This window comes from Lineus longissimus, chromosome 3 (assembly GCF_910592395.1).
Source record: "Lineus longissimus chromosome 3, tnLinLong1.2, whole genome shotgun sequence".
Lineage (NCBI taxonomy): Eukaryota > Metazoa > Nemertea > Pilidiophora > Heteronemertea > Lineidae > Lineus > Lineus longissimus.
In genome coordinates, this window is record NC_088310.1 from 22,530,230 (window position 1) to 22,552,996 (window position 22,767).

A 22,767-nucleotide genomic window follows, 5' to 3' on the forward strand; every position below is an offset into this window, starting at 1 on the left:
AACAGAACAACAACTATCTTTTAACAGTCAAATTATTTCGGTTGGTCAATCAGGCTACGTTTTTGTTGTGGCTCACGGGAAACCCGATTCCACAACATTGGTGTCTTCGCCTTCCACTAGTTGTCGGCTGGCGCGAGCGTGGTAAATATCATTCTTGAGATAAGGACGTGTTCCCGGGTTTTGTTTAATTCCATCGGATGCATCAATACCAACTCGCCGCCGACAGCAACAAGAAGGCTGGACGAGACAGATTATGCAGCGATTCCTTGCAAACCTCGAGGAGATTGACGCTAAAGGCACAGTCAATATGCGAGAGAGATGTGACAAATACCTGGCCTCCTAGTTGCCTTATCTCATATGTCATCTATGCGTGCAAACCGCAAATTGCTCATGCTGGAAATACGAAATGGTCTCACCACTGCATTCCGCTGTAACAAAGTGAAGAGATACAGGGACATTATCAAATGTAGATGGCGTACATGTAATCTAATTGTGGTAAAGGTAACAGTTCTTGCTGCGGTCCAATTTTAATGCCATCCGAGGTACGCTGGCTTGGCAATACCAGCCAACGGATAATGACGGTCTGAACAAGTCTTCTTCGAGCGTTCTGTTTGGTGGGCGCCGGGGCATCATATTTGATCTCTCGATGCCAAAGCCCTTGTTAACCACCATTACTGGACTTTACATTCCTCTCATTATTGGAAAAAGTGGTAACATGCAATAAGTACCCGGTGTGCATTTTTAATACTGTTTTGACAGTGCAATGCTTGATATTAACATTGTTAACATGTTAAGGTATTCACTTTAGTAAGCTTGTAAAAACACATTTTTATAATAGCAATAAATTGACCAATAATATTTTCATACTTTATGTAAGTTAGAGGTACGTGTAGGTTCCCACAAGGAACTGTTCTCGAAACCGTTTTTGATTGATCACTTTTGTCTCGGAACGAAATGGAACCAGAAATCTTACGCAAACTGGATTTCTAATGCTGTACATTTAGTGTATTAAAGTGAACAAGCTAATGAAACAGACATTGTCCATGTTGTTACATATCCCAAAATCATCCGTTTAGCCCAAATTATTTCTGATACTTTTCAGATCTTTAGATTTTTTTGCATAACTTTGTCAAATTTATAAACGATTTACAAGGGCTAAGAGCTAATAATCTTGGTGTAATCCAAGCACTGTTTTTTTTCACTCATATTAAGAAAGGTAAAATTGTTTCGAGCAAAGCATATCAAGATACTTACTCCACACATGACCTACCGATCATTTTCTCACCGCGTATTAAGACTTAGCAATGCCGTTGCGTTGGCCGAACGCAACGCTGTGTAGGACTGTTACATAAGGGTCACGAACCTGCTAATGACCTCTCGTGCTTTGGTAAAAATCGAGTGCTAACCATTGAATGTGGAAGTATATAATAATAAATACATAAGATTTGGATATTGAACGGGACGGTCGAAAATCTTAGTACGCGAGTCTTTTTTGCAGTCCGTTATAAAATTAACCACCAAATTTGTTGAAGACATTGCGAGAGTTCTTTTGCATAAGGTTTTAAAAATCTCGTTGCTATAGTTGGGATACATTTTGGCTGCATTGACGTGGTTCCCACGAACGAATCCGTGTAACTTCAATTTTTCTCGAGTGTTTACTATGGAAGGTTAAGAGCTACAGCAGAAAAATGACGGCACCGACAACCACTGTGAATGTCCATGATGACCCAGAGGCTTTCATTGTAAGTACGCCAGATTATTAAGGGATGTTGAAATCAGTGACGACTTCAGTTACAGATCCTTATACGGGATAAAAATACATGTACCGCTGTTTTCAACCTCGCTACTGATACTCCTATTGCATTATGTACCTCTACATTTCATAACCAAAAGTTTTGCATGCAATATACTTGATGTAGTACTTTCTAACAGCTGAAGGTTGAATATCACCATTATTGCTGCTGTGGTTTTGTTAACGTCTTCTTGGCAGCGCTTATGCATAGATAAGGAAGTCACCGCATGACAGTTGTTGGTTTTGTTCGTTCTCTTTCCTTTTCTAATTTGTATATAAAATCAAGACCTGATAAAGACTATTCTTTATCAATTCTTGATGAAATGCATTAAGTTACACTATGTCATGTCGTTGTTCTAACAATATGTTCGACTTCATTCTAGGCTTCTTTATCAGAAGACCAGATTGCAGGTAAGATCGACATGATTTGTTATAAAGGTTTGATATTGGTGGGTTTTTTTTATCGTGATTTGATGTGTGATCAATGTCTGAAGCGCACGAGCCTTTCCTTTAGTTCAGTTTTTCACAGTCTTACTTTACATGTAGCAGCGGATATACTTTTTTTTAAATTCGAGCCAATCTCTTGTTAACCTCCAAATGCACATGCAGGTGTTGAGCTATAGTAATTTAAAGACAACATGCTTTGAGCTAAATTATTGTTAAAAAGTGTGCATAGGCCTCCGTCGGCATGTCTTTGGTAAATATAAACTGGGCTATTGTTTGATTGGCAGTATATAGCATTTCATATCATCTTTATTGTATTTACCATTCTTGTAGGCGAACATGTTTAACAAGTTGTTAAACATTTTTATTGCCAATCAAAGAAATCTTCGATTATACAAGAGTTTTCACGATGTAGGGCCACCTTTATTTATGACCAAAATGTCATATTCTCTCTTACCATAAAGCTTTCAACAGCCCTGCTACTAAAGCGTGTGCCATAATTTGTTTAGCCCTTTATTTATCAAGACCAATGTAATATTATACCATGTGTCGTTATTGCACCTCATAAAAGCTAATATAAAGTGGTTGCACTTTCCTTTGTAGAGATTAACGGATTATCATAAATCCTCCTTTACCTACCATGCCGAACAATGGGAAAAACCTTCGAGAGTGATTCCTACGATACCTTTGATTCCGGGATTTAATTCGACCCCGGCCCACTACAGTATTTCCAAATTACATAACTATAAGAAAAGAGAGGCGTGCCTAAAAATGGCCTGTATCCGATGCTCTTTTTAGAGTTAAGACGATACCTCATTAAGCCAGTGTTTGACAAAATATATAGTGAGTCATAAAAACCGAGCTGATGATGACCGACACGATCTCCATATTGATTCTCAAGTGATCTTGAAAAATCCATTCACTTTCAGAGTTCAGAGAGGCGTTTTCTGTGTTCGACAAGGATGGTGACGGTACGATCACAGCCTCCGAGTTGGGGACAGTCATGGCTTCGTTAGGTCACAATATGTCGGAAGAGGAACTTGCTGTGCTGCTCAAAGAGGCGGATTCTGACGGTAGGTTCATCAGGTGCAGTAACTGAGAGGTCGTTGGTTCGAAACCTATCCTTGGGTCACGATTTCGAAAAGCGGTATATAAAAAGCCAAGGTCTGTAAAAACGTACTCGGTCTCTATCATTGTTTATAGGTACAACTTTGTACGTATTTGTACTGACGTGTGTATTGCAGGTAATGGTAAAATCGAGTTTGAGGAGTTCGTCGTCATGATGGCGAAGAAAATGGATAATGAAGGAAGCGAGGAGGATATCAGAGAAGCATTTAAGGTATTTGACAAGACGGGTTGCGGTTACATCATGGCGGACGACCTGAAACGGATCATGACCTCAATGGGGGACAAGATGACACAGGAAGAGGTAGATGAAATGATATCGGAGGCAGATTTGGATGGAGATGGGCAGATCTTTTACGAAGGTACGCTGAATGAAGTCAATCAACACACTGCAACAGTAGTTTTCAAGCAATCCCAAATTGAAAGAAGAACGAATTACTATTTCTGTCAAAATCCGAAGACTCTACATGCCCTACTCCAATGTTTTCCTTCGGATGGTATGATGTGGATATGTGTGAATATCGTTCTAACTGAAGTCATGCAAAAATGTTTCTAATCTCACGATCAGGATCATTGTAAAATAAAAAAAACGGACATTAAGTTCCAGTACACCTTTTAAATCGTAATAATGTATTTTCAGAGTTTACAAAGATGTTGGCGACGAAGTGAGAGTGCCATTATCGTACGGACGAAGCGTTGCGGAAACGTGTGACGGGTTCCATGTTGCGGATAAGAAAGGCGTTGTTCAAAAAGGAGCGTTGTTTTCTTCAAAGTTGGAATCGTAGGATGCGATCACTGTTTCCCATATCAACTTCAGTCTTAAAATGGACCTAGCGGTGCAGTTGGTAAGAGCTTTACCAAGTTGAACAGTTCACCGACCTTTTTCGGTCTGAAATCATCTTAAAGCTGCATCAACAATTGTGTCGGATGTTCAAATTGGTGATGGAAGCTGCTCATCCAAGGAATGTACATGACTGTAAAAAAAGGTTACTAAACGTGTTTAAAATTCTTAATAGACTCATAGTTTACATGCCCATGATTGTACATTCTTAACAAGAAATCATAAGGTTCTTAGTTGCATCCTAACTAAGAAAGCTTACAATAATCTTGTAAAGAATGAACAATGTAGACGTACATGAAACTAAATGCGATCTAAAAAAAAATTTATCAGGATTGTCTCACCATTTCAGGCCTATCAAGCCGTACTGCTCTTTTCCTGACGCGTGTCCTTAAGGCGCAACATTTATTGTGTATATATTGTGAATAAAATTAATGTGAATGAATTCATCTGGTGTCCCCTTTCCATTTGATGGACTCAGAGTCATTTTGGCAGAATCATCCGATAACTAAACAGTGAGTTTGGAGCAGACTTTACTTTGCACGGAAGTGGTTACATATCTGTGATGTCTGTTTCTTCTTCGAAAAATGCTCTGAAAAAAACCTAGTAACTCTATTCTTTTTTGAAACATCCCACGGGAATGATAAACCATGATTCGTGTCATCACACAAGTGTTTATTCGTATAGAATTGATATACTTGATCATAAATGTAAAAATCTTTGAATAGACCATCTTAACAATGGCATACACTACACTATACTATTATATTAACGATATGACATACATATTGAAGAAATGCAGTTCTATCTCCCTCTTTCTGATATCTGATAGATAGTAGTTTGGTATAGATTTGTGGTCTAGCTTGCTAAACTGCTTTCGATCCTAATTGTTTATTGATTCTCGACCACCGTTACATATAACAACACAATATATTTGATGGTCTTTTGACAAGAAAAAAAGAAAAGAATATAAGCCGCTTGAAAATCTCAAAGATCGCAATTTGCATTTGAGCTCACCTAAAATTTTCCCATGGAATCAAGCATGATCTACGCTAACAGAAGTGAATATTGACAATACGGGTTGTAAATATAGTGTATCGCAAGCGGAGTTTGAATTGCATAAACCAATTGAATATTTTGTATTAACTAGCCATCATCAGTGGACAAAAAGTCAAATCTTTTTGACATCACGTGTCCTTATGGTTATTGCTGAAAGTTAAGAACTCATCGAAGTACATGCACATTGTCACTCAGGTCATACAGGTGTGAGAGTTAGCCACTGCATCTGGTGTTGCTCCTCAGGTATCTGTCTGGCAGATGGATTTGGTGTCAAACATGTATTTTTTTCATTACTGGACATTATACATATCGAACTTTGCTTGTAAAAAATGATATTTTCTTTGATCAAAGTTTGATCAACTTTGATAAAAGCTGAACATTATTTTCATTGAAAAATATTTGATAAATATCTGACGCTTTGCGAGGAGTCAAATGTACTTTTTCATCTACCTGCATCCCTTTTTACATAATACGAAATGTGGCTTAAACTGAAATCACGACACAACAATATGTATGGTAAACAACACTGGGTACAAACCCGGCTAGGTTTTTATCTTTAAAACAAATTATACCATATGCATCCATCAAGTCAACAACGCACAACAATATATAAAATTGATGAAAAAAACAGTCCGTCAGACTGAAATTGCAGAAAACTCAACTTACTAATTCGTCTCTCACTGGTGCTGATAAAGCCTTGGATGCACTGTGAATATACCATATTTCTAGAGCGATCTTTGCAGAAGAGATTTTCCGTTCAAAGACATAAGAATTCTTTGGGTATTAAGAATTATTGATTAAATGATTTCAATATTTCAAAGCTCAGTTATCTATTTCCAATTAAAAATTACTATCGCTACACTTAGATACTGGCACAGCGCTAGATCTGTAACTAGTAATCCGATAATATTTTACAAACATTATATGCGTCGATTAAAAATTGTACTGGGTAACTGGATATGACACTACACTTTCCCTGTGGAAATTATCTGGTTGGGTCTTGACACCAAAAGAAAAACTGGAATGATGGGATACTTATTTCGATCACTTTTAGGAGTGAGAGTTGAAGCTCCGTAATAACCTATATGATCTTCTTTCTAAAAGAAAACGACGCGTTTGAAAGAAATGTTCTTGGTCTACACAGCTAAGTTTATGTAGACTTGCATAATATAGATTAGCTCCACCAATCTTCATACTCCAGTATTTATTAAAACGTACGTTATGAATTAAAGTACACGTACAAGTACTCGATTTCGTGCTTCTTCTAATCGTCTTTTGTCTCATGAACATCATATCTGGCTAATTTGGTCAGAATGTATCAGACGATCGAAATGAGATGCTGCAATTTTTTATCCAACGAAAAATCGGTTTGTGCCGCGACTTTGAGAAATGGACACCCCGAGTAGCGAGACTTGCTGATGACAGTGTGTACAAAAAATAAGCTTCGTATTGTTATTTCATCCATATGCGTAAAAAAATGTGTTTGACAATTGAGTTCGCATCTGTGAGTTTCATTTGAATTCATGAATCCCCATCAGTTCTGAACTCAATGATCATGCGTTGGCCCCAAAAACAACTTGTGAGCTCAGTTTTTGTTTAACACGACAAGAAACCTTCAATTGTCGGGTGCAACCCGACCTCGACGTAATTTTAAATGGTGGAATATACTAATATTTCCCAAATTCTCCAGATAATCTCCACATTGAAATTAAAGAAACAATATCAAAGCATTTTACATTGCTCAATATGCATATACATAACGATTTATATACTCACGATTCAGAAGTTTCATTGTCTAGTTTGTTTCTCAAACCGTCAAACATATAATAATGAGTTACTAAAGGCTGAAACTGGTTGTACATTGTATATATCTAAGGTGTAATGGTACATGTATCAATAAAGTGATAAGTTTTGTGCTTCAAACATTCGAATGATAGTGATAGCCATGCTAGATATCATGAACCAATTATAACTTTACCAACAAAATCTAGAATGGCGCATGCAAAGCCTTTATACATATGAACAATTGGTAAACTTGTAAACTTCAGGCGAATTATGGTTATTGTTTTTATTACCTATAATTGGTCACTGACATAAGGAGGTATCACAAGCTTCATTAATGTGACGAGCCAGTAACCATACAATGTATGGAGCATGCTACTGGATATATATAATTATGCATCCATCGAGTTTTTTAACGGACATCAATGGTCAATATCGAACCCCTCAGCTGAATTTAAAGGATTTCCTAGCAATGGGTGTGTACGCTTTTATTAGCACGCTTCAGTAATATAAAAGGCACGTTGAGATAGTATGCAGTTGAATATACATGGTGGCGCATGATTAGAATGAAACGAAAGAATTAAAGAATGTTCGGAATTGTAAAAATTGATTTAGGTACATGTAGCCAGAAGCACCATGTAGTATTACGTTTATTTACACAGCAACTTGTCTTCCTCCTGATCCTTCCATCAAGATCCTTGCATCACTAGGGAAATTGGTGTGACATCAGCTAGCGTATAAGCTTCGCAAATTCTGCAAAGGAAAAACATTGTTACTTGTCGCTCAGAAAATGATGGGTAAAAGCAAAGCATCGTTTTAGATAACCGTATGTAACAGGTCATGATTTTTTTCTTTGAAGGCGTTGCACTGCTCAGGCATGGTACATGGTTTATGGTAGACATGTTTGCCTTACCATCGCAGTTAATTTCTCCATCCCCATCTTCATCCACCTCCTTGATCATTTGCTTGAGCTCCTCATCAGTAAACTTGATACCCAGTGTCTCCATGGCCTTCTTTAACTCCTCCTTGTCTATTTTACCGTCGTGATTTACGTCAAATGAGTTGAATGTGGCCTCAATGTCCTCTTTTTCGGGCTTCTTCATGTACTTCAGCATCATGGTGATGAATTCTTCAAATTCTATACAACCACTTCCTGAAAGAAACGTGATAGAATAGAATAAATAATCTTGGCTGAAATGGGAGGGTGCTGAAAATTTGCCAGAGCAATTAATTCCCTTTTAAGAAAGCTAAGTCCTTTATGCAGGTCCAATTTAGCTGAAAGCCAAAATACTTCCCTTTTATGCCCAAATTCGGAGAAATTTTGTGGGTCTTTCAAAGTCCGTGATTGGTACTAGTGATTTCTATTTCTATTGAAAAAGTAAATAGTGAAATTGATGTAGCTCACTATGTACGTCCACGGCCATTGAAGTAGATGCTTATTGCAGGAAGTTATTTCCTAAAAGACTACGAAAAAGATCAAGTTGTCATATATACGTGTATACACACATAACCCTTCATTGTTTATTATAAAAAGAATGAGAAAGGTTCTGTTCACACCAATGCTAACTGAGGTTAAGAGCACTTCTATATACCAGTAACCATCATGACCATTGAGTCGCTGCACATCCATACCAACCATTGTAGAAGGCAACATCGAATTCTTTGAAACCCTATTCGTCGAATATATGAAACCAGGCCTGGTTTCTACACGTATACCGGGACACATTACTGAGGTTACGCATTGATTACAATTCAGACTCCGACTTCATCTTCGATATTAAATTACAGGCGTCTAATGACAACTCCGATTCAACTGTACTAACGAACGTTTTTACATTCATAAACAAGGTCTACCTGCAAAATGATATTTTTAATTCTGGATAGTTGGAAATAATGTGGTCGCATTCCAAGTCTTGGTGATGTCCTCCGACTTGGGTAAAGACTTCGTTATATAGGTCTTATCGGGAATTTTAAAAAGTATACTACTATAAAGATGTAGGTGGAATATCAATATGAAAACGTTCTTTAAAAGAATCCAATATACCACTAGATAGCAGTAATTCAACCTCTGAGATGAAGTCGGAGTGGAGTCGGCGTCGGAAGGGTGCGCAACCTCTCTATTGAAACAACATCCTCCTTCACCAGGATAGAGTTATGGCCAAGGGAAACATTATAAGCTGTATAAAATCTTTGTCCTCCAAAAAGGGATAGCATACCCTTGCGGACCAATACATAGAGGGTCTGGTTTTGTGCACGTTTCTACGTTTTGGACATAATGAAAGACTAATCTCAATATCCATTCAGATCCTTGTTCTTTCAACAACCAGTTAATATTTACACTTCATTTTTGTTATTCTCGTAATGTTGCGCCAATTGAAGTCTACGATTTTGTGAAATGGACAGTACCGTAATTGCAATTTGTCGTGTTATGAATGGGGCGTGTAATCTGACCATGTATGACGGGTGGAGCTATTGTGAACCAAATAAAATCACTGCTCGACTGGCATTCATTGTGTTCGCCTGCGTGTGACTATCCAGTGTATATGCCATTCACTCGGACAGCACATACATGTAATGGTGTCTTTTGATCATTTCTGGACTACTGCTTTTATATACACTGTGTTGATGCTATCTTAGCTGCTTTTGCAGGTCTGTTTCACAAAAGTCTATTGCACATTGGATAGGCCATTTGTACAGGCGCCCTTCCACGGGCAATAGCGTCGACACAGTATCTATTTATTGTGTTTCGCTTGTCACCTTGAGAGACCTGTAGGAGGATTGAGATCAGGGACTTATCACGGATCATGTACGTATTCGGAAAGAAATTAACACAAAATTCGTCCTCTTTCTACAGAGTTTTATCCGCCTTATACGTACACGGATCCTTGATAAGTCGCTGTTCACAATCTCCCTGAGCTACTACATCTCAGCAGCTCCCGGGTTTGGCCTCGCCAGGTGCGATGCATTTTGCCAATATTATTACTCACTGTACCAAGTATTGTAAATTCCGAAATAAAGGGCTTTTTTACAAGTTAATTGTTCCATTGTCAGTTTATTGTTCCATTGTCTATTGTGCACTTTTAAGCCCTAAAAATGCTTATTTAAATGCCTGACAATCTGATACGCCTACACCATTTGAATAATTTAAACTTCAAATACAAAAGCATCCAATCCTCGGCAGCAGTTAAAAAGGCTCCTTTTCTTGATAGTTCCCATTTAATTTTATAATTTTACTAACTCATGGAGTTTTATCCCTTTTCAAATCAAATCAATTCAAGTCGAGAGCTGTGTTCTCTTTCGACCAAACTAGTTTATGGTTGAAATAGTATTTAACATGAAGTAATGAACACAGTATTAGAATTGATATTCAGTTAGTTAGTTGAATGATTAAATATAACGTCAATTTGTATTAAAATAAATGAGGTGCAACTTTATGAATTTTGTACTGTTATAAGAAATACAGAACGTTTCAACCCAAACTGGTGTGTTACTGAACGAATGTATCATGATAAAACCATTAGATTAACATTTCCTCCGCTAAATATTTAACAAAATCTGCAAATTTTCTTGAAATGGAACGTACTAGAGGTATTTGCCAGTCAGAATGACAGCCTACACAGTACCAACAAGAGGCCTTTGTTCGTTATTGGCAACCATTTATTTTTCAGGATGACGCGAATTGTTCAATAGTCATGGTTTCCACACGAGTGCAGAAGCACAAACTATCTCATACATTACACAACATTGAATGCCCAGAAATGTCGCCAGTTGGTCGATTTTGACATGACCTTGCCATTATTGACAAAAGTCATCGATGGAAGACTTGTCATCCAAAGCATTTCGCACGATAGCATTCGCATTAGGATGATACATTTTAAGGAATTCGCCAACTCGACCATGGATCTCTTCTTTGATGCAAGCCTGCGCTGCTCTTGTGTGCTCATTTTCAATTCAAAGACCTGCTTCTATCTATCACCTAATGCTTCCTGCATTTGCTTCTCCGGTAAATAAAATAGCAGATATTATACTAATCTGATTTACACAGCATATCACTTGGGCCATATCATTTTCAAGTCATTCAGCCTTTGGCAAAAAACTCAGAAATTAGACCAATTGTTTAACCTCATTTCACTCACCGTCATCGTCGACATCATTAATGATAGCCGTGAGTACATTATCAGAGGGTCGTTTGCCCAGCTGAGTCATCACATCGGCCAGCTCGGCCTTGGTGATCTTTCCATCTCCATTTTTGTCAAAGATGTCGAAAGCTTCCTTGAATTCTGAAAGACAGAAATGGGAAAATGTGAAGGTTTCAAAGTTGATGAGGAAAATTCTGAATGTACAATGTAATACTGGACGGGAAAATAGCGCTCCTCCTTCATTTTGCAATTTGATTTTTTACGGCGTATTAATTTTTTCTCGGTTTGCTCCACCTAAATAAAGATAGTGGAAGAAGTCTCTGGACGGTAAGACTAAGACCTGTTGATCTGCTTAAAAGAAATACAAATCAGATAGATAAAGAGATAGTTGAGTCAAATGTGTTCATGATAAGCAAAAGGACTTCTTTGGCTGTTGATAAAATGTTCGTTCAGCAGAAGTTGAAATGCAGGACGGCATCTTTATTTGATGATGTTGATGTCGAAGTTTCCCTATACGCCTCAACTTACATGACCACATCGCCAGAGGAGGTATCAGCATTTCCAACGAGTTGGGCATATTAAGCGTATTGTGTTTTTGTCAGAACAAAGTGGAAATAAATATTTTATTGACGTGAAATTGTATGTGCATTGTTTCCAATGGTACAGGATTGTACAGGAGAGATAGTTTTATTGAACCATCACATTCACACACGGTGTTATCCAGTTCCGACAGCACTGTGTATTTCTGCCGTCGAAACCTCATAACACTTATCTTAATTACGTTTTAAGACGAAGGGACAAAGCCATTTCGACGGCAACATCCAAATGGAAATAATAAACTTCAAAGAAAGAGTGGTGTTGCCTGAAAGATATGAAGACACTTTCGAAATTCGATACTACAGAAACATATGAAGTGTTTTGGTATTCTTTGATTCTTTAACAGAGCATCATGTCATTCGTCGGCCTTCGGGTCTGAATTACATGGTGCTTCATTATACAGTTGCATGCATTGTTTATCTTAGTGTAAGGCTATACGAAGCAGCTTCAAGATCATTCAATCTTCTTCAGTGTTTCCCGTTGAGATTCTTGTTAGAATCGTGCTTGTGTGTAGACGTTAGTAACAATCTGGCTGACGAGAAAGTTGCAATCAAAGATTCTCGTTCAGGATCTGGAAAATTTCCTACTGGCCCCCTTATCAAAAATCGTATTGTATTGTTACTTGAAATTAACGAATCAGTAACATATATTGAAAGACATGATGTGATTCTGGTTACACAATCCATCGCTGCTGCCATTGATGTGGCTTCAGGAAGTAGATTCCATCTACTTTCTGAGGGTTAACGCAAGGATTGCTGCTTTTTCCTCTTACCTCCGTCAGCTGCTTGCGGATAACAAAAGGGAGTTATTGTGTTGCTCGTCGTGCCTTCAGGCGAGTGGTGTTTAGAAAGACACAATGCAATGACAATAATACCTGACAATGGATTATGTATGTGGCAAGTAGAATATAAACTGATTTTCACAAAACGCGCCAGGGTAAACATTTTAGACCCATATTTCCATAGTAACCGATTGTGTACGATTTCAGAAATTGTACGACTGCAGAATAGAGAGTTTGATGTTGATCTATGAGAGATGACAAAGCCATGTAAACAAGTTGGAGCGAGATGTTGGAGAATAATTGGATATTAACACGCCTGGTCACATTGCTCAAGAGATTTGTGTAGCTGCATTGTAGAGTAAACAGTAGGTTAGTATGGCATTAATTTAGCAGCACTAATTCCATCAATGAAATTGATCATCTTACCAAGTCTACCAAAAAGACGTCAAGATACATGTAGAAAAATACCAATTCTTTCTCATACCGCAAACAACCAACGATTATACACCAAGTTCAGCTTCTTCCCAAGAACAAACAGGGAATGGAACCTGCTACCGCAAGAGGTTGTCAGCCAGAATACTCCCGAGGGCTTCAGTTCGAACCTTGCAGAGATGATGATGTAAAAGACTGAAGATGATTTAATCCTGCACGCACTCGTTCTAGTTAAACTCTTATCGACAACATCAAATTTCAAGTTCGTCAACTCTACGTTTGTTCAACACTGGTGCCGTTTTTTAACCGAGTTATACACACTCTCAATCCAACAGCAAAGTATTCTCCTTAATGTACTGCTACTGCACCCGGAAGAAGAAAAATAAGAAGACTAGTCACTTAATAGTATTCGATATTTCATTCCTAAGGAGATTTCGGAAGGTTAGCATCAATTAATCATCAATTTTACCACGAAATTGTGGCCAAGTTAGCTTAAAAAACGTATATTCGTACACAATCATGGCAATGACACTCGAGTGGCATGGGGACACTGAGCAATTTATGAATCTAAGCGTTCTCCTACTGCGTATCAGGTTCGTCACTAGGTTTTCTGTAGGGAGTATTCTCCTTTCATCTGTTTAATGTAGTATATATTTTATCAGACATGCCCAGTGGCTTGTTCATCAATATACATGTAAGGGAATGCCAACCTATCAGAAAAACTGTTCATCTGGACGCTCTCACTGTCCTCAATGGCGCAAATAAATACCAACGTGCACAGTTAAAAGCGATAATGATAAGTTCAAATTGAACGAACAACACACTCCAGTGCGATTGAAGCGTCTGGAAACATTCCGAATATCACCAGTTAAGCGAAGCGAGTCTTCTTTTCGCATTTTTCATAACTAAAATTGCCTCTTGACGTCGTCTGTTTGAATTTACCATGTACATTATTTTCATATGCCAAATCTGAGTGTCATCCGAAGGCTGAAACAAAGTATTGACGAGCTGTTTGAACCACCCAACACTTGTCAGTTGCAAAGTACCAATAACAATACTGAACGAATATTGCAACCAGCCCAACGACAAGGTTGTTCTGTGGTATCGACATGAAACTGTCAGGCATTTCTGAACGTTGTTGTGTATAAAAGGTGTACATACATATTTCCATGCAATGTCCCATAATAAGTTACTGTTGGGACGGTTTTTGCCTGAAAGAGTCAATGCAGAATTTTACTGCATGACTTCCGTAAAACAAATCTTCTTAAGACCACATTGTTGCGGACAATATTCAATACAAAATTTTTTCGCCACCCCTCATCCATAACCCGTCTGAGGTCTTCAGTTGGTAGTTTTAAACACAGACATACCAGGTGCAGTAGTACCATTACGATCATGAATACAATCATCGAAACATACCAATTAAACACAATGCTTAAAAATGCACGCAGCTGTACTCCGAGTGTAAAAAAGGGAAGGACGGGAATCGAATTTAATGAAACCAATGAATGTTGGTTTGCTTCTGGCGGAAGCGTTGGTCACCATGATGAACATTGTACACAACATCAGGGTTTCTCGGTTGACAATGGGCATTCTGTTTTTCTACCAATAATGAACATATAGATCTCCAGGCGTAAGGAACACTTCGTATTTATCAACAACAATGTTAGTCTTTCTAGAGAGCTCTATAGAGTATTTGTGTTGCGATTTTGATAAAAAGCACATTATTGCCTTTGACATGTTTGATTGTCACCGACTATTTTGTTTTATTATGGAATATTTGATAGCATAAATTTATTTCAACTAACTGGTAAATGAAGGCCTATTTGCGGTGTTCTATACATGTTTTGTGAATTGTAGCGATGTAGAGGGTTTGAAATATCATCATGATTGATATAGCACCGCTATACAACCACCCTGTGAGAGTAAAAAGCAAGTAATTACCAGTGAAACTCATCGAAGATCGAATCGAAATAATCTTTGATCTGGTAGATTTAAGTGAAAGATTCTTGTGACGGAAGTGACAGTAATGAGGAAGCAGGTCACGTGTGGTCATGTTGGTGATGATTGGCACCAATCAAAGCGTTGGTATTCGGACGAGACTATAGATTTATTGGCACGACTCCTCAGCAAAATAGAGCGATTTCTTTGGGTTGGTCGATTATCTTTATGATCCCCGAGAATGTCTTTGTTCAGTTTGTGAGTGCGAGTGCTTTGTCACTGCATATCCGAGATGAGTAGTCTTGTTTACATGATCATGGGTCTAGCTAGAAGTTTTGTAAATTAGTCGATATTTTGTAAAACCGTCACGGTTTTACATCGATCTTCTTTTCATTATCGAAGTAAAGCTATCTGTACACAGCTGATTGAAATCATACGTGAATGCGATTTCGAGTTCAGAGCTATAGGCATCTTGAAAATATAACGTCGTAACTACTATTGTCTATAAACCTCCTTTTAGCGCTTTTTTCATCTTTATCACACACGCAAATTTATTCCACTATTAAAAAAAAGAAGTTTAATGATGCTTCTTCAGTGTTAGCCTTGACTTGACCTACATAAACTCACTTACTCCAAGTGCGCTTTGCTCACAAAGGTTCGCCACTTCCTCCGGTCCTGGAAAGTTTCTCAATTTGTGTTCAGTCCATACATATCTCCTTTACCTCCTGTTCTTCCGATCACTTCCAAGTGGTCACCGGTCTTCCTGACCGCTAGTTCCTTTGTGGGTTCCCGTACGTGGCTTGTGACGGTCTTCCGCGACCTTCTCTGGCCAGGCCAGTTCCACCCTCCGTAGGACCTGCAGTTCTACCTTCTCCTGATTTCCTCCCTCTTCTCGTGTTCTGACGCGAGCCGTTGATGTAACTCATATTTCAAAGGCACGAGGCACATCACTAATTGCAATCTATCATGACGGCAAAGGTCCAGATCATGATACTTATAACTTAACGTGATTATCATCACCAGCGGAACCATTTGCACCATAATTTCCATCTCAACAACGATTAATGACTTTTATGACGTGAAAAAGACCAGGGATGACAGTTTTGTCCTGTTAATATGATATGTTTTTATATAAACGCTGAGTTTGATTTCATGCTACGGTATGATTGTCACTAAATATGATACATTCATTTTCACCGACGTCAATATTTGCTTTAAATTGCCACCTGCTCCATTGAAGAGACTACACCGAGCAGCATGAGTTCACGTAACGTTAAGTCTAACCGTATTTGTCCTTCATGTAGTTTATAGTATAAGGGTTAATAACGCATTAGTGTTAGCGAAATGATCTCTAAACTACACTATTATCTTCCCCCGTTGAAGAGAATGTAAATGGTCATGTTTACCATTACATTTACCTTACAGCAGACTTTCTATTGTAAATACTTGCAAACACTTAGGTTAACATCCAACCACTTTTTATTTCATTTATTCTCACAACTTCCATGTCATCTACATGTATTATTAGACCTCTAATGGCGCGCGTATGGTATCATCAAAGTCAGTGATCCAATATCAAGGAATGTCTGAGATTTGATGTATGTGCATTTTACAGACAATGAATGTCAAAAGCGTGCTGACGGTACACCACTTCATTATTTTAATGTGGAATCATAATAATTCAAAGAAAAAAGCACTGCTAAATATGAATAGCGGGGTCGATGCCATGTTACCGACCCAAACTATTAAAATATCTGATGATGTGGTCGATATCAACGCGAAACATTAAAAAAAACTATAAAATCGCAAATAATCAATATGACTCCATGTAAGTTGCAGTTTCAACAATGAGGACACTGTTGTTCTGCATCTTGTCTCTTCTCCCGTACAATCAATGTTCTTGAGTTCAGAAACATGTAGTTGTCATCACTGACTTCTTAATATCAGATCATAATGAACTGCTTCGTCGTAATTGAGTTGATCGATAAAGTGGGATGAATGCTTTTTTGACAGGTTCAGGATAAAATTGATTTCAAATAACTTAGACCAGTAATATCATTAGTGAAAGCCATACACGCACTCGTATATGCATACTCATTGGATGCAAACGGGTTATTCTTTCTTAAAACATACCTCATCTATGGAATGATTATACCACACCACTTTGGGTAATGTTATTGTATCATAAGGTTTTCATGTACATAATGAATGACAAAGGCTCAATCACCGAGTTTGCTATCAAACACTCGCACCTCTTCAAAATAAAATATTCTTATTCTTATTTAAAAAATACAGTTATGGACCAATAAATCATTTATTGAAATAGGCCTACACACACTGACTCATCGATTGAACAAACAATGACAAATGGAAATCGTTACAGGTGTCTCGTTCAGTATTCCATAAAACATCAAAGGGAATTCCGTGAGATGACAAAGCATGCTGAAGATACTACATGTATCTTTAAGCATTTGAATGGGGTTCGAAATGATGTATATTGGACTCAACTAAGACAAAACCTTGGGTAGACATGACACATCGTCTAGTGTCGTTACATGCTAGTGTATATTACATGCCGTGTGAGGTGTGGCACCTCCACAGGGCAAGTAAGTCATTGGGCCATGGGGAAGTCTTATTTCTATATGTAATGTATTAAAGTGATTCGTTGTTGACTATCGGAAGTTTACGGTGGCTGGGAAAGGCCATGAAATTAGTTTTTATATTATATTTGTTATAAGTGATCAGCATTTAGTCTCTTGCTACATGAGGAGGCGTATGGAGGCATGGTCACCTAAATCCTACACCCAAGTTTCCCTCTAAATCACAGTGAGCTATACCAACACGATAAACTATCCCAGCCATTCTACTACAGGACAGAAAAGAGGCGAATAGGCACATTATACCACGTGCGAGTTTTAAAATGCCATATTTAAACAAGAAATTGATCATATATGATCCAATGCACGAGGGAATTGCCTCTCTCTCTTTTTAACACGGCAGTATTTTCCCTTGATGTTTAACTATAAATTAATCAATCAAATCATTTATTTGCAACAAGAGACCTATATGTTCTAATGACGTATATAGACCAAGTGGAATCTCCGATTGGAAATTGACAATACTGATCTGACACAATTTTTTTTCAATGGTTGTATTTCAATACCAAGTCCGACTATTGATAAAATATTTTGCTTATCGATAAGTGGAACAGTTAAGTAAGCCAATGCTATCGTGACGCATCAATCAATTGGAAAACACCAGAGGTATCACAAATTCCATTGGGAATCCTCCAAGGGGGCCTTTTGCTGGAAAATACGATATCTGTTATTGGGTATTCCGTAGGCTTACTGCATCACCAAATCAAGATGATAATTCCTCCCACTATTTTGATATTATTAACTGATGACAAAACACTTCGTTAACCCCGATGGGGGGATTCAGTGGTATTATAACAATATAATTATTGGATATTTTCTCACACTTGAAAGAACAATTACCGCTCGTATGGCACTTTGTACATATTGATGAATGTTTTGTGATGTGTATGTAAGGAAGTTGGGCGACAATGACGTAATTTGAAATAAAAGACCATTCTTTACCTTTTTCAAACAGGCAAACACAGCAAAGCTACTAGACCACATCTGCGGTCAAGGGGGAGAAACGTTGAATTCCGTTTCCGGATTGCAATCATGATATACGCTGCCTGTTCTTTTACCGACACACATCTGTACATTAACCTCAAGATTAAGAAACTGCAACTGAAATATATGTTGCTGGTTGGTTTGAAACACCAATGAGTAAAGTAAACTCATTTGATTGCTCTTGCGTTTGTTGCGTGTTGGTCTCAGTGGAATGCCAGAATTTTATGGTATCTTCATTTGTTGATAAAGCTGTGTGGTGAATTCGGCGAATTCCAACTGCACCGAGGAAAAAAAACTCGTGAAAACTGGTAAATACAGCCGGCCCTGCATGGTAGGGCAAATGCGTTATCGATTGGTTATGTACATGAGAAAGGCATGTCGATTGTATTTGACCATGAGAGGGCCACCAATTGCGTGGGAAATAAGATTTTCAACTGATGTTTACCTCTGAAACGCACAGCCGAAATCTGGTGAGACAGCAGTTGTTATTAGTCTTAACGTACTCCGCTATTTTCTCTTTGCATTTGAATATGGTCTTCGGACTGATTTACATGTACATGTATACATAAACACAATGCACGTGTGTTTCACATGGATGATATTTTTCATATCTTACTAAGGTATTAAAATTCGAGAAAATGTGTGTCAGACCTGCCATCTCATAATAACTTCATACTAGATTTTTGTTTACCATGATTATCCACCATATTTTCGAGAAGAGTATACAATGATCATATAACTTGTCAAGCATGGACCATTAAATGCGGTCATTTGATATTAATTCTGGTGAAAAGCATCATTGCTCGACATGGGGCCATCACTTGCGATGAATTATCCATAACAAAAACAACTGGGCGCGGGTAATTCACGAGATTCGAAAGCATTCATCATTATAAATTTAAAAGGACGACACCACTACATTACCAGCATCAACCAGCACTGACCGATTCGAGGGTAAAGCGTTTATCAATGATGAGCCGATTTTAGTGTCATTCATGGCTCCATGGTGTACACTGCTCAGATAAATCAAGGAATAATTTCCCAAGTGTCGTGAAAATATGGGAATTAAAGTGCGTATCATCAATACGAGCAGTGGGCAGAATGAAGCTTTGTGATGGAGACTCGCAATAATATTTTTATACGATATGAGCATTCACTCAATCGTGTCAGGATGAATGACCCCTTGGTCATTAATGGGGACGGCACTCAGGCAAAGATGCCAGAATGGTTAATATGTCATTTTTATGAAATATTGAAGTGTGGATGAAAAGGATGATTGCACGTTTCGTATTTTGATGTTTTTTTGGCAAAATGGTCACCAGGAAATATGCCAGAGTTAAATAGGTTAGGTCAAGGTATACGGTGAGCGCATTACATATTATTAATTGGTTTTCCTGGACGGGTTTTCTTTGATATGTTCACGATTTCATCCTTGTCTTGGGCGACGCCGCCACAATGGCAATCATATCTTGCCGAAAAAGCACCTTGATAAGCGCAAGAGTTTCCCTAAATGGATGGTTCTTAGCCCACACTTGAACTCTGTTGCGTCCGCGCGGTTGTCAGGACTACCAATAGTGCGTCAATCTTATTCAGAGATGACAGTTTGGTTAAGGATCATTAGTTACAGGAGTAACATGATCGGTTACAGTTCACCCTTAGTAGACTTACTCGACTGCGCATGAATAAAAGTTTCATTAAACTTATTTACATCAAACGTAAGCAAGTTAACGTGCAATTGATACGGTAATTTGTTCCAACTAATCCTATTGATTGATAGTATCGTCAAATTATGAAAAAAATGGATCAGACTTCTACTTTACCTGTTGGTTTTCGGGGAGTGACAGAAATTTATGGCAACTTATCGAATTATGTTGAAAAAAAAAATCATGTGATGTCCTTTCCAAGCCACCGTAAACTCTGTTAGACTTACCATCGCGTTCTTTCTGAGTTAGCTGTTTTGCCTGGAAAGAAAAGAATTACTGCTTAGTGCCAGTAAAATCGTACTATGGTCGTCTTTGACGTATAACATGTCCTAGTAAAAAATCAAGCTGTTAACCAAACGTAGCGGTAGGTCCATTGGATGTTGGGGAGGGCTTGACCCGGAAACTGCTATTGACCCGTTCGAGTAAAAGCAATCAATTCTGGTGATGTAAAATAATGATGAGAACAGCCCACTAAAATCTTGGTGATTAACATTCCCCACACGTCTCAGCATCAAGCTCAAGTAAATTCACTGGAAACTTCTGAAGGATTAAAACCAAAATCAATGTCAAGAGTCTTCAAGAACATTTACATCATGTTTTGAACTAGGTGAAGGAATTTTCTTTATATTTTTGACATAATCGAGGACCACAACAGCAATGTGGCTAAGATGCTACTTAAAAACCCGAAGAAGGCAATCAACAACGTTTTCAAGGCGAAAATGGAATACCATTTTGGTACCGCCTAGCACAAAAACTAGTACAACAAGCAATGGACGTCACTGCGTGCGATTACCAGAGTAAAAACCAAAGGAATACGGTAGAATCCGCGACAAAGCCCTGCGGGAGAGATGAGACTGGCTTTCATCTTTTTTCAACTGTGGATTGGTTCCTTAGCAACGGTATATATCACATCTTATGTGATCGAAATCAAAATTACCGATATTGCATCTCTTGAAAACGAGCTGGTAACATTATTGTAAGTAGAAAGATGTGTTTTAGTTATATCCTACAGTCAGAGAGGGGGATTGTGTTCACTGAGGTCAAAACCCTGGATAACATTATGGCGAAAAGAAACCGCCCTTTTGAGGCCTGGAATGTTGCTTTATTACACCGGGAGATACTTTAACCATTTGAAGAGATTGAATGGGGTCATGGTACAGCAGAAAATAAATCATACGGAGCCGTATACACAAACGTATTGCTACTTTGGACGAAACTTTTACCACTTGTAAAGGAACACTGGACAGTTTCGGTTCCAGAAAAGTGAGATTATGTGAACATAAATTATACGAACGTATTCGCTAACGTCTTGCTACTTCGAGCGAAGTTTTAACCACTTGAACATTGCACAGCGTTGGTTGAATGATAGTGGGCTTTAGGCAGATAATTGATACGGACTGTACACACAAAAGTGTCCGTATCGTCTCTTTAACGATTCCGAGTTTACATGTAATATGATGATGCAGGTGTTGGTTGATAAATGGCAACTACGTGCGAAAGCGAAGGCTTGAAGAAACATGCTTCGACCGATTAACCATCAATAACAGGCGAGTTGTTTGTTTCACTTTAGGAGTTGACTTTGATGTACCAAAAGTCATGGATTCGTGGCCTGGACGAATCTATGTGATCATACTTCTGCATGCAGATGAAGCTGGACGCAGCGAACATAATATTGCGTCGACCACCCAACCACACAGAAAGAACTTAGCAGCGCTTATAAAAACAACGTCGAAACTCCTTTTAAAAATACAATCAAATTGGTTACCTATAGGGATGTCAGTATTCTCGTAATCTTGAAAGAAGGCATATGGACACAATTTCTCTCACAAAAAAGCCGACAAACAACGAGTATATATTGAGGTGCAGGAAAAACTATGGCGGAAAACCCCGCCCATCACTTTGCCACTTAAACACATTAAAAACAGCTCCGGCAATAATGTCTAAAAGTATCAACGTGCAACCCGGTGACTTAATGATTTATAAGTTTCCGATATAAAATACCCTATATATATTAAAATCGAAAATAACTTACCATTTTGCTTTGATATATTCCGACAGTGTCCCTGCGTCTGATCCGTTCCCTACGATTTTATTATCTATATGGCTTCACACGTCGCTATGCGAACCAAGTAAGGACCATTGGTTACAGAGGGGAGGCCGCGGCGAAGTAACAACCAATAACCGCGCCACTCAGCGCCACCAAGTACTCTCACTCAACCTCAATTATAAATCAATCGATACAACTCAAAACCACTAGTGTTGTGCCAGGTTTAGCAATTTTGGGTCAATGGGACTTGATACTTCTCGAAGTAGCTGAGTCTGTCTCCCCTTCCTAAGGCAGATTCCATTTGCTGTTTCATGACAATAAAGTAAGGCCTAAGTGCTTTGATATTAGATTAGAAATGTATTGTAACCATACCGACTCATTGAGGAGACGTATTGACAGTATTCAGATCTAGCTGACATATCCGCCAATGCTTGACGATTGTATTT

General features: G+C 38.3%; 2 protein-coding genes across 2 annotated transcripts; one reads left to right on the top strand and one right to left on the bottom strand.

Moving 5' to 3' along the window:
• The first annotated feature begins 1,675 nt into the window (after window positions 1–1,675).
• On the top strand, window positions 1,676–4,076 carry LOC135484258 (calmodulin-A-like). Its single transcript, XM_064765568.1, has 5 exons — window positions 1,676–1,742; window positions 2,176–2,203; window positions 3,166–3,309; window positions 3,481–3,723; window positions 4,002–4,076. Exons 1-5 carry the CDS (start codon window positions 1,689–1,691, stop codon window positions 4,028–4,030), a joined length of 498 nt encoding a protein of 165 aa, XP_064621638.1. The 5' UTR covers window positions 1,676–1,688; the 3' UTR covers window positions 4,031–4,076.
• A 783-nt stretch (window positions 4,077–4,859) lies between these two features.
• Window positions 4,860–22,427, bottom strand: LOC135484259 (neo-calmodulin-like). Its single transcript, XM_064765569.1, has 5 exons — window positions 22,307–22,427; window positions 20,502–20,532; window positions 11,177–11,320; window positions 7,954–8,193; window positions 4,860–7,793 (listed from the first exon to the last, which is right to left on the bottom strand). Exons 1-5 carry the CDS (start codon window positions 22,307–22,309, stop codon window positions 7,771–7,773), a joined length of 441 nt encoding a protein of 146 aa, XP_064621639.1. The 5' UTR covers window positions 22,310–22,427; the 3' UTR covers window positions 4,860–7,770.
• Window positions 22,428–22,767: the final 340 nt, after the last annotated feature.